This window comes from Rhinolophus ferrumequinum, chromosome 6 (assembly GCF_004115265.2).
Source record: "Rhinolophus ferrumequinum isolate MPI-CBG mRhiFer1 chromosome 6, mRhiFer1_v1.p, whole genome shotgun sequence".
Classification (NCBI taxonomy): Eukaryota; Metazoa; Chordata; class Mammalia; order Chiroptera; family Rhinolophidae; genus Rhinolophus; species Rhinolophus ferrumequinum.
The window spans coordinates 97,058,114-97,071,024 of record NC_046289.1 but is presented as its reverse complement, the minus strand read 5'-3'; the positions used below and the strand labels follow the sequence as shown (position 1 = coordinate 97,071,024).

Genomic DNA, 12,911 nt, shown 5'->3' with positions numbered 1-12,911 from the left:
CTAAAATAGTTGTTTTAACAAAGCATATCTAGAAAACTTTTTAAAATTGCCCACAATTTAGCTGTTTAGCTACTTTCTAATTATAAGAAAATTTCTTTTTTCCTGTTTCTGTGAAAATGTCGCAAAAGATATGACAAGTTTCTATTATTTTGTCTTCCCCACAGCAATTCTGGAGGAATTACCAGAAGCAAGTCAGAAATGCATCTGTGCAGAAAGATGCTTTAGTTAAAGCTAGTGCAGCTACTCTCCTCCAAGCTTCCTGGCGTGCTCACGTAGAGAGGCAGCGGTATTGGGAGCTGCGGACTGCAGCCATCATCATTCAGCAGAGATGGCGGGAGCACTGTAGGCGGAGGCACATGGCTGCCATCTGCATACAGGCAAGATGGAAAAGCTACAGGGAAAGTAAGAGGTATCAAGAACAAAGAAACAAAATTATCCTTTTGCAGTCAATATGTAGAGGATTCAGAGCAAGACAAAGGTAATCTTTGTTGTTATAATAATTACTTCTCCTTCCCAAGTATGTTGTTTATACCTCTGCTCTAACTTATATTAGAATTGGTTTATGTCAATTTGTCTTCTCCACTAAACTGTGATACTCCTAGCAATTTTAACCCACATTGTGTGGTCTATAATAGAAGCTAAGTGATTATTGAATTAAATTGGATTGAAAACCTACATCGTCTGTGGTTGTAACTGCTAAGAGTCAACTTTTACATTGGGTTGAGTCTTTAAAAATTGTCCATATTGAACTGTTTTTACTTTTAGAAACTTGAATTTCAGGTTTTAAGGTTTACCTTAAAATAAGGATATTATTAAATGAGAGCTTTACTTCTAATTCAATTTAGTTTGTTTTTTGTAGAATGCCCAATTAGGAACAGTGCACTTAATGAAATATAATCTCATTTGTGAAGTAGAATTATGAAATGTGCATCCATGTTAGTTTGAGAAATGCTTAGGTGTTATAAAAAGAAAATTTTGAGACTTTTCATTTTTCTTCTTAAACTTTCAGTAAATGTATTCTCTCTAGTAGTATCCAAGAGATATCTCTAACCCGCTTTTTTTGTATTTTTATATAGATTTAAAGCTTTTAAAGAACAAAGACTAAGAGAAACAAAACTAGCACTTGGGTTGATGAGTATTGAGCCCTATGGAGCTCTGAAAATTCAGGGTTCAGACCCGTCAGAATGGGAGGATTGTTCCTTTGACAACAGAGTAAAAGCCATAGAGGAATGTAAATCTGTGGTAGAGAGTAATCGTATTAGTTCAGTGGACTGCTTGAAGGAGCCCCCAAACAAGCGACAGGAGAGAGCCATGAGCCACAGTGGTGTGGACTTGCAGGAAGATGTGATTGTAAGAGAGAGACCCAAGTCCTTGGAGGATCTCCACCAGAAAAAAGTAGGTCGGGCCAAAAGAGAAAGTCGGAGAATGAGGGAACTGGAACAAGCTATATTTAGCTTGGAGCTGCTGAAAGTCCGTTCTCTTGGTGGTGTGTCTCCTTCAGAAGAACGTAGGTGGTCTACAGAACTGATGCCTGAGGGCCTTCAGTCTCTACAGGGGACACCTGACAGTGAAAGCTCTCAAGGAAGCTTGGAACTTTTGAGCTGTGAGGAAAGCCAAACGAGCAAACGGGAGTCCTTAATTTTAGATGAAGGAGACTTGCAGTTTCTGTCACCTAAGACACCTAGCAGTCCAAAACCTGATTCACAGGGCAGTGCCCTCAGTGCCTCACATGAGACTGACTACTCACTGATTCAAAAGGGGGCACCTTCTGACTCAGTGCATTTGAAGAATGGGACTACGAAGGAAAACCTGGTCTGCAGCTCTGAATCTATTTTGTGTAAGCCACAGCTGAGAGATTCCTTTATTTCAAATAGCCTGCCTACATTTTTTTATATTCCCCAACAAGACCCACTGAAAACGAGTTCCCGACTAGAAGCAAGTATCCAGAGAAACAAACTATTGGAAAGTGAAGAAACACTTCCAGCTCTTACTTTGGATATCAACAGGGAAACCAGAAAGTATCACTTCTCAGTAGAAAATCAAGGTGTTGCTTCTTTGAATACAGATTCTTCTAACACTGTGCTGAAGAAGTTAGAAAAGCTAAACACTGAGAAGGAAGAAAGACAAAAGCAGTTGCAGCAGCAGAATGAAAAAGAGATGATGGAACAGATTCGTCAGCAAACAGATATTTTAGAGAGGGAGCGTAAAGCCTTCAAGACAATTGAAAAGCCAAGAAGTGGGGAGTCTTTCCTGGTACCATCTTTCCATCAATCAAAGCAAAGAGTAGATAGGCCATCCTCTGTCATCCTGAATACCCCAAATAAAGAAGAACCCAGTGTACTACGGCCTCCGTCAGTAACTGTAAAAGATGCAGCTCTTGCTCCAAAAGACAGTTCCTCTGTTCACTTACCCCCCAGGGACCGACCCGTCACCCTGTTCTTTGAAAGAAAAGGAGGTCCATGCCAATCTAGTACGGTCAGTGACTTATCCAGGACAGACAGAATGTGCACCCAAGTGAATGTAGCCTGTAAACTCTCTAATAGTCGCATTTCAAAAAGAGAACAATTTAGGCCAACTCAGTCTTATGGCCACATGTCTTATGACCCTTCCAGAGATGGAACTACTAGAGCCATTTTCTTCACGCCAAAGGACAATATGAATATTTCCCTGTAAGTAAATGTTTGTTTATTTTTATGTATGGGAAACTTTTTGGAGAATTTCACAGGCACACCTCCTGTGTGATATTGCACACAGGAGATATTGCGGGTTCGGTTCCAGACCACTGCAATAAAGCAAATATCACAATAAAGCGCATTGTAATCTTTTTGCTGGTGGAAGGTCTTGCCTTTAATTTTTAAAAATCACAACATCTGTGAAATACAGTAAAACCAGGTATGCCTGTATTACGGTGCCTTGATCTTCTTCAGCTGTTTGTATGGGTGCTACTCAAATTAGCTATTTTCTCTGGGTAAAAAATTCCCTAATTGTTGATTCCACCAGCCACTTGAAATTAGATAGAATTATAGCCTGGGAGTCTTTACCTGAGCACCAATACAGAGTTTTTGGTTCCTCCCCATTGAGTGCGAGAGCATTTGTGAAGGTAAGTGCAGTGCCTGGAAATACAGCAGGCATCCAGCCAATGCCGGGTGCCTTCCAGCTGGTAGGTGTAGCCAGCCAGCTTGTTAGTGTCAGGCTGAAAGTTAATGTGCTTTGTCACTCTGTCGGCTATTTTTGTTCTTCATTAAGTTCTTTGCACATTTTTTTTGTGGTAAAAAACACATAACATAAAATTGACCATCTTAACCATTTTTAAGTGTACAATACAATAGTATTAACTATCTGCACGCTGTTGTTCAACAGATCTCTAGAACGTTCTCATCTTGCACAAACAAATTCTATTACCCATGGAACAACTCCCTTTTCCCCATCATCCCAAACCCTTGAAAACCACCATTCTCCTTTCTGTTTCTAAGAGTTTGACTGTGTTAGATACCTCATATAAGTGGACGTTCTTTTAAGTTTTATGCTTTTATACTTTTATCGTTCTTATACTTTTAAGTTTTCTTAACTACCATGTTTCCCCGAAAATAAGACCTAGCTGGACCATCAGCTCTAATGCATCTTTTGGAACAAAAATTAATATAAGACCCGGTCTTATTTTACTATAATATAAGACCGGGTATAATATAATATAGTATAATGTAATATAATATAAAATATAATCAAATATAATCAAATATAATATAATATAATATAATACCCGGTCTTATATAATATAAGACCGGGTATTATATACTGGTTAAAAAGGGAGATTGCTGAGCTGCCATTAGCTAGGAAAGCTTTTCATTTAGTTAGGTTTGTTTAGGGATTACTGCATAGGGCAAAGGACAAGATAACCTCTTACAGCTTCTAGTCCTTCATTTATAAAAATTAAATGGAAGATTTTGAGTGGAAGCGCATTTAGTCTGCCAACTCATAAGTTAGTGTCTACTTTAAACCTAGCACTATGATAGAAGGTAAGGTAAGATTCTCAGTGAGCTTAAAGTCCTGCTAAGGAGAGATGAGCAATATCTTGTTGATAAATTTTAAGTCTCATGGTACTGAGTTATTACCAGGTTTCTCCCAAAATAAAACATAACTAGAAAATAAGCTCTAGCATGATTTTTCAGGAGGACATCCCCTAAACATAAGATCTAATGCGTCGTTTGGAGCAAACCTTAATATAAGACCTAGTCTTATTTTCAGGGAAACACGGTATAGGTAACTGGAACCAGGAAAGTGCAGGTTCTGTTCAGATTTTCATTAGACACTGACATCCCTTTCTACATGTAATTTAATGACAGAGCAGTCACATCATGTAGTTATTCAAGCAAAATTAAATTTTCACAAGGTAACACTATACCGTCTGTATAATTTCGGGCATGCTTCTTTTAGCTTAGTAACAATTTCTTATCCTGTTAATGTTGATTTTATTCTGTACTAATTGCCTTTTTTTCCTCAGCAACTTCTTTTTCGTAAATGTAATCTGTGTTTTTCGGCCCCATTTGCTGCCTGAAGCACACCTCCTTAAGTATAAGACAGATCTCCCTTTTCAACCAGTGTAGGATCAAGCCTGGCCATCCTAGTTTGTCCGAAAAGACTCCCTTTTGGCCATAAAATCTCTTGCCTCAGTTGAGCCTATTGGCCTTTGATTTGTTCTCCAAAGAAACAAGTTTTAAAACTAAGACAATACTTGAAAGCTACAGAAAGATTATAGAAAGAAAATTTGCTAACGAATAAGGAACCATCGCACTATAAAACAAAGTAATGAGGTCCTCATCACGGGATGACTACTTATCAGGTATTTTATGATTAGAATAAAAGACCTCTTCTAAGATTAATTCTCAAGATTTGGGGATTTGGTTTTTTTCTTTTCTCATCACTAAATCCATTTCATTTCTAGAGCTAATTCTGCTGCTGCTATTTTTAGACATGTCGTCATAGTGGAATATACCCAATGATTACCAGGGCAGGGCCTCTAGTAATTCATTCATACATGTAAATTCTTGATAATAGTATAAATTAGGTAGGCAGAATAATTGTGATACATTGTTTTAGGAATTGAAAAAGATCTGGAAATACTTATGGAATTTGCTGGAATTCTTTGACCTTACTTGTTAGACTATATTTCATGCTATACTTTAAGACTCCTGCCATGGGATATGTACTGGGAATTGAAATGTCATCTGCTTTTTTTTTCTTTTTCTATCCTAAGTGTCAACAAGGAAGCCTTAAACAGTGGAAATCCTCAACTCCATAAACAAGATGAACCAACTTGGAAACCTGTGAAATTAACTGGGCCGGGCCAAGGAGAGGTAAGTATTGAATTTTGTTTATCTTCTGTGCAAAATAGATGCACACTACTCTGGAAATTATTATTCTTGTAGATAGAGCATCTCATTTACTCCCAAGAGTTTATAGAGAAAGAAGCCATGAGTTAGGTCTTATACCTAAGGAGGTAGGCAGGGAATGGTGCCTAAAATCCCAGATTATATTTATAAAAAAAGAAGTTACTGAGAAAAAGAAGGCTATTTATGCAAGTGACTTTGGTGATTGATTATGGCAGTGAAAGATGGCTTCCTGGAGAAGAACAGTGTAGATTTAGCTTCCATTCTCCTCTCTTGTCCAGAGTAATGCATATGGATTGGTTGTGGTCATCTCATCACTTCTAGTGGAAAGGGCATGGTGGGGTGGAGGGGTGTTTCAAGAAATTCATGAGCTCTCTGATGTCTTTCATTGGCATCATCTCCAAAACACCCAAAACAAAACATTGTTGTGTTATTTGTTTTATCATTTGGTCAAGCAGGTTGCCAGACCGGCCCATAAAAAGAAAGCTCGAATGGCGCGGACGCGCTCCGATTTCTTGACTAGAGGTACTTTGGCCGATGGGGAGGGGGAAACAGAGGAAGATGATTACGATGACAATGTTGAGCCCCTTCTGTCCCTTGAGCAGCCTCCTCACTCTGAGCGAGGGCCTGCACCCAGCCTGGGGCAGGCCTCTCACAGTGACTCCGAAATGGTAATTGTACAGCAATATAAGAAAACAGGCAACAAACAAGTCTGATGGGAGTAGTCTGCTAATCTACAGCTAACCTTCACAGCTTCTTCCCGTGTAATGGTTTGTCCATGGGAAACCTCAGTGAACACAGCAAGTAGGGAACTTTTGTTTTAACAGGACTCGGATAAAGGGCACTTGAACTATAGTGTCTGTCACATCATAAATGAGGCGGCATTAGAGTGAACGTGCCGTGTTTCCCCGAAAATAAGACCTACCCTGAAAATAAGCCCCAGTTAAGATCGTCAGCCAGACGGACGCATTTAGTACGTTACGACGATGGTCCAGAAGAAGATGACATGACTGTATTTGAATAAATGTAGATTGTTGTACACGAAAAAATAAGACATCCCCTGAAAATATGCCCTAATGTGTCTTTTGGAGCAAAAATTAATATGAGACTCGGTCTTTTTTTCGGGGAAACACGGTAGCACTGGTGTAGAAATTCTCTGTTGTGTCTTGAAAGGGCTAGAGCAGTGGCTCTCCGATTTTTTTTCTGTAAAGGGCCAGATAATAAACCTGTTAGACTTTGTGAGTCGCACAGTCTCAGTTATTACTACTCAACTGCCACTGTAGAGTGAAAACAGCCACAGATGTAAGCAAATGGGCATGGCTGTGTGCCAGTAAAGCTGTTTACAAAACAGGCCACGAGCTGTGCTTGACCTGCTGGTTCTAGTTTACTGATCCCATCTGGTCTAGTGAGTAGGGTGTGTGTTAAACAATCAAGTAAAATAGCTTTTAATTAAAATGGTATTCTCTCTGTTTTTTTTTTTTTTGCCTTTAAACTTGCTTCCCCTTCCTAATTTTTTAGTAATAGAAAATAAACATGAATTTTAAAAAATGCCAAATTTTTGCAATGCCAGAAATGTCCCCCTGGACTAACCCTGCCAAGTAGAAGGCTGTATATAGTGTGAGTTTGTATTAGTCACAAATTATAGGTTGGGGTTAGGTTTTTTATAAAGCTGCACTATTTTGACTAAGAAAATAACTTATCATATCTCAACCAAAATTTGGTATATATAGTTTGACAAATATGAATGTATTTGTGGATGTAAAGTGTTTGATTTTGGAATTGTCCTGGAAAATGCACAATGCAAGGAAGGACCCTGTATATCTGATGTATACTAAAACGTTATCACTGACAAAGTGGAGTGATACGCATTTTACTTCTGTGCGTATCCTTAATTAAGTTGGCTCTCTAATGTTCTTTTTTAGCATGTGTTCATTATGGGAGGAAAATTTTAAGGTGGCCTCACTTGAATTATTAAATATTTTATCCTTGATCTGTTTTCTGCTGTTTGTGCCAAAGATCTAGTTAATTAAAATTTTTTGCTAATTTCAAGAATACCCTCATTGTCTTTATCTTTTGTTGGAGACAGACTGTTTTTAAATGATCATATTGATAATCTAAGACAGAAAAAACAAGAGAAAAATGCATGACCAGTTCTCTAATTAGATAAATGAGTCGCTACCCTGAGCCAAACTGTAGAATTGTAAAAGTTAGAAACAACCTTTTTATCCATTGATAGGTATAATTAAAGCCAAAGCCCTTTCTTTCCAGCGTAGGATAAAATAACTCCATTTTGGAGGTGCCCAATTTTTGAGTATAAATAAGAAAACTATACTTTTATCATATGATTAGTAGTTAAAGATGAAATTATGTCATGAAGCAAACTAATTTTAATGAAAAGTACTGCTTACATTTTTTTTTAGTATAAATAGGGAGCATACTTAATTTATTTTGTAAAGCATACAGAGAATTTTCATTTGTGGAAGAACTTAGCATTTTGCTGTTTTGTTCCTGAGAGTTTCCTTTGTCACAAACCTTAGTCCTTTCGATGGTAGAATTCTTTCTCACTGAGATGAACCAGGAAGTTGGGCTTTCTGCTCGGAGCCTTCGGCCCCTTGAAGGGTGCCAGCCGGTAGCCTCTGCCTGTGATTCTGTTCACTGCTTGACAGTCACTGCATGCCTGTAGTTGTAGCGCGCCCTCTGCACAGCGTGTTAGTCACCTCTCCAGCTTTCTCCCTGTCCTTGGGTTTCATCACTAGCTATTTTAAGAGCAGGTGGTGGTGGTCGTTTCTGATGGACACTTGCATGAAGAGGCTTTGCTTTCTAGAGTATGCTGATGGATACTTATTGGGGTTGGGGGTGGGGAGGGTAGGAACAATTTTAAAGTGTGTTTGTTTAACTTGAAAATATGCCATGTTCTAATGTTACCTGATACTGTGAAGATGAAGATTAATTGTTTCTAACTGGAATCTACTGAATTCTCAAAATCGATATAACTCCAAGATTTTAAATGGGCTTGAATTTCTGGGCTCATGGATTTTTAAAAACTGGATAGTTGTTTTTTTTCTTCCCCCCTGGACAAATTGATCCTTTCATTGACATATGCCAAGGAGTGTGTGATTCAGTCTTGGAAGAAATAGTTAATGGGATAGAGTTCTAAATGAATTACCTGAAGGGGATTTGATAACTATTACCTCCTGAGTTGATGAATTGTTAACCACTTGTTAACTGGAACAACAGAGGTAGTTTCCCTCCTTTAAACTGTTTTTTTTTTTTTTTTTAATTTCCTACTTTAACTCTGCCTTTTGAATAACTGTTTAGTTTCTGTATGCTGCTCTCACTCAGTTCTTAAATCCACTCTGTTGGCTGTTACCCAAGAAGGATGACATGTTCTGCTAAGCAGTATTTTTAAGGTGGCTTTCATATAGTATTTTAGTCTCTCAATCTTCTGAATGGTGAGTTAGTAAAATCATTTATATCCTTATTTGTAGGATTGGTATAAGCACATTATCATTTTCTCTGCCTGGTTTCTTCTACCATTCCCCAGACTTAACCCACTCATTTCTATGGGTATGACTCCCAAATAGCTCTCCAGAATTTGTCTTCTTTATCTCCAATAGGATAAAACAAAATGCCTCATTTCTCCCCCAAAACTGTGGTCAATTCTTATATTCTTATTTCTATTTGTTATTCTCTGAGATTCTCTCAAATCCTTACCTGTGTTGAATTTTTCTTCTTTCCACTGTCAACTCCAAAAAAAAAAAAAAAAAAAATCCTGCCAGAAAAATCTGTTGATCAAGCAAGACTAAGTTTATTAACTTATTTTACAGTAAGTGAAAATCCACCTTGACTAGGTCTTAGTAACTGCACAGAAAAGGGAAGTCAGGAGAGGATGATTATAGGAGTTTAGGAGCTCGGCTAATGATTTGGAGGTGAGTATTGCAAGTTGAAAAACCAGTTGGTACTGAACGACGTTTACGACTTCAGAGGTTTGGATTGGTGGCCCCTGGATAGCAGCCACACTTGTTGAATGACTTAGTATTTGTATATGCATTTTATTCCCCCCAAAAAGTCAGGGGCGATTTATGGCATTGTGACACTCTGCTCTTTGCAGATACAGTAGAATTTCCCTGTGAAACCATCTGGGATTGGTACTTTTGAGTTGCATAATTCCTTCATAAGTCCCTCTATTTCTTCTAGGGAAATTAGTCTTTCAAGCTTTCTATCTAACGGGGTCAGTTTTGGTAAATAGTTTTTTTCTTATGACATTATCCACTTCATCTAACTTTTTAGATTTATTTGCATAGAGGTCTTGAAAGTAGGCCCTTAGGATTTTTAAAAATTATCTATTTCAGTGGTTATTTCCTGTTTGTCATTTTCCATTTTTCTTTAAGTTAGCTAGTCATTTGTACGTTTTATTAACTTTTTTCCAAAATAACAGAATTTTGATTTATTTGCTATATCCACTCCCCCCCCCCCCATTCTCTACTGATTTCTGCTTTTACCTTTATTATTTATTTCCTTTCTTTTGTTTTACTTTCTTATTTTTCTAGCTTTTGGGTTGGGGGTTTGAAGCATTTATTTATTTTTATTAATACAAGTTTTTAAGCCTATGAATTTTCCTCTGATAACTACTTCAGATGTGTCTTATTTATTCTAATGTGTAAAGTTTTTAATTTTTAAGAAAAATATAATTTCAGTTTATATTACTTTTTTACCCAAAACTTGTGTAATAAGTATTTGTTTTAGTTTTCAGAGGAAGAGCCTTTTTGTTTTTACATTTTTTTAGTTTCTAGTTTTATTACATTGTGGTCAGATTTGTAATGTTTCTATTTGGTCAAATTTACCAGTATTTTGTTTTACTTAATATGTGGTCAGTTTTTGTGAATACCATGTGCATTTGATAAGGTGTAGTCTCTATTCAGAGTGTAAAATTTCAATACATATCCACAATCTCTACCTTATTGATTGTGTTGTTTGTCTTCTATATCCTTATTATTTTTTTCTACACTTGATTTCTCTTACGTGGAGAATGTGGTGTTAAAGTCTCCTATTATTATTGATTGTGTTGTTTGTCTTCTATATCCTTATTATTTTTTTCTACACTTGATTTCTCTTATGTGAAGAATGTGGTGTTAAAGTCTCCTATTATTCATTGTGAATTGTGGCTTTTAATATTAAAAAACATCCTTGGTCACACTTAATGCCTTTTGTTTGAATTCTACTTAAATAGTAACATCCGCCTCGGTTTTCTTATTATTTCTCTTTGCCCAGAATAGTTTTTGTCATTCTTTTATTTTCAGCCTGTTGTCACCCTTTTGTTTTAGATATGTGTTTTGTACGCAGTGTAGTTTGGTCCTGCTTTGTGAGACAAATTCAATTTTGTTTCCCTCCATAGATGAGTTAAATCTATTTATATTTATTGATACAACTGATAGATTCAGTCTGAACTCTTTCTTATAATTTTATATTATGTGTTACATTAAATTGGCTGTGTTTTGTTACGTTTACTCTTTTATTTTATTTTTTAATTTCTTTTGATATTTAGGGAGGGTTGTGTTCTTCTTTTGGTATATACCTTTTTTAAATGCCTTTAACTCACTATTTTTATTTAACCAATTACTCTAGTCATTTTTTAATGACTAATATTCTTTAATTCTCACCTACTGTGACCCAACTATTTATGAATTATTTAGTCTCTACTTTTCTTCTCCCTTCTACAAAGTAGATTTCTACTTCGTCAGAACATGTAATTTTGCATATTATTCTTTCACCCTACTCCCCACCCTTGTTTTTGTCTTACATCTATATTAAATATATTAAATGATCACCTTAAATATTTCGCTGAAGTTTTCCTATTTATCTCTTGTTTGGGTGAAGCTCTTCCCCTAGTAGATTGATTATTCATGAAGAGCTCATAGATGCAGAATCCCGAGTTCTTTGTAAAGCCTTGATGTTTGAAGGGACATCTTGGCTACATATAAAATTCTTGATTCATACTTTCTTTCCCTGAGTTTTTTGAAAATGCTAATTGTTTTTTTGCTTTATTTGTTATTTTTGGTATATCTATTGCCAGCCTAATTCTCTTGCCCTTATAAATTATTTGATCTTTTTACTTGGAGGCCTTCAGAACTTTTTCTTTATATTTAAAGTTTAGGATATGTGTTTCAGTTGATCATTACAGATTAATGAATGCAGGACTCTGCCAATATATAAATTCTAGTCTTGCCTTATTTTTGAAAAGTTTTCATGGATTATAGTTTTAAATTTTAGTTGTGTTCTATTATTTTGTTTTTTCTTGTTTAGAGACTCCAATTATAAATAAGTTTTTTTCTTCTTTTCCTATCTTCCATTTCAGCCATTTCTCTCTGATCCTTTTCACTTATTTCTTTATATCACTTTATATTCTTGATTATCTTCCTGCCTTTGTTCGGTCCCCTTTAAATTTCCATTTGTACTTTTTTCCTTTAGGCATCTTATAAATTAGTCTTCACTTCACTATCTTTTTATTTCTTTTCTGAGCTCATTCAACTCTCTTTTAATTTCTTCCTCGTGTTTCATATATATGAAGATATTTAATTAATTTTTGAGTTACAGTTTTCTGCTTCATGCTTGTTGTTTTGGGGGGTTGGGTTAATCAACTTAGTTGTTTTGGTTGTCATTTTGGTTTTTGTTTTGTTTTCTTATTGTAGCTTGTGTAGATTTTGTATGTTTTAATTTATTCATTTTGTGCAATTGAGGTAGTTTATAGAGATTTCTCTTCTGCCAGTGTAACAAAGTTCAGTTTCTTTTACAGACAGCCTGTGTTGGGTTTGTTTGTTTTTGTGGTGGTGGAGGCAATTGTTGAGTCCTCCATTATTTTGCTTCTCTTTTTCTGTGCTGGATTGTAAATTTTCCCCTCCTACTGTTTTCCTGTTCACTGCTCAATCTCCAAAGGGCACCCCTTCCTTCCTTTTTACCTTCTTTTTCTTCAGAAGAAATTCCTCTATGTCACCTTGAATCAGGTGCTGTTTTAAGGTCTTTCTTTAGTCAGTTCTCTCTACCAATACTGAATGACATTTGTTTCAGTTTTGAGTCATTATAGATGGATTGAATTTTTTTCTCCTCATTCTCAGTATATATTCTTTCTTCTTTGCATGCCTAGTTATTTCTTACTGGATGCCTGACTGTGAATTTTGCATTGTTAGATGCTGGATACTTTTGTACTTGATTAATATTCTTGAGCCTGTTAAATCCAGCAATATTCCAGAGCTTTGTTTTGGAAGCAACTTGGTCTTTTTAGGTCTTCCTTTTAAGATTTGTTAGGCTTACTGTACTGAATATTGGAAATTTGCCAAGAGAGTAGATTTCAGGTGCTCTTACCACCAAAGGAAAAAAAAGGTAACCAATGATGAAATGATATGTTAATTAGCTCGACTGCAGTAATATTTTTACTGTTTATATGTAAATAAAATAATCACATTTGTACACCTTAAATATATACAATTCTTATTAAATAAAATAAAGATTTGTTAGACTCAAACAGAG

The 12,911-nt window shown here is 36.1% G+C and overlaps 1 protein-coding gene across 11 annotated transcripts in view; it reads left to right on the top strand.

The window, feature by feature from the left end:
* The window catches only part of MYO9A (myosin IXA), a 251,933-nt gene that overhangs the window by 171,814 nt on the left and 67,208 nt on the right, over positions 1 to 12,911 (top strand). For 7 of the 11 annotated variants that reach the window (XM_033109669.1, XM_033109668.1, XM_033109667.1 and 4 more), the window contains 4 exons: positions 165 to 478; positions 1,077 to 2,669; positions 5,255 to 5,354; positions 5,843 to 6,058. In XM_033109669.1, coding sequence (XP_032965560.1) covers positions 165 to 478; positions 1,077 to 2,669; positions 5,255 to 5,354; positions 5,843 to 6,058 — 2,223 coding nt within the window. The remainder of the gene's footprint in view (positions 1 to 164; positions 479 to 1,076; positions 2,670 to 5,254; positions 5,355 to 5,842; positions 6,059 to 12,911) is intronic. The other 4 variants (XM_033109671.1, XM_033109670.1, XM_033109672.1 and 1 more) reach the window with 2 other exon arrangements.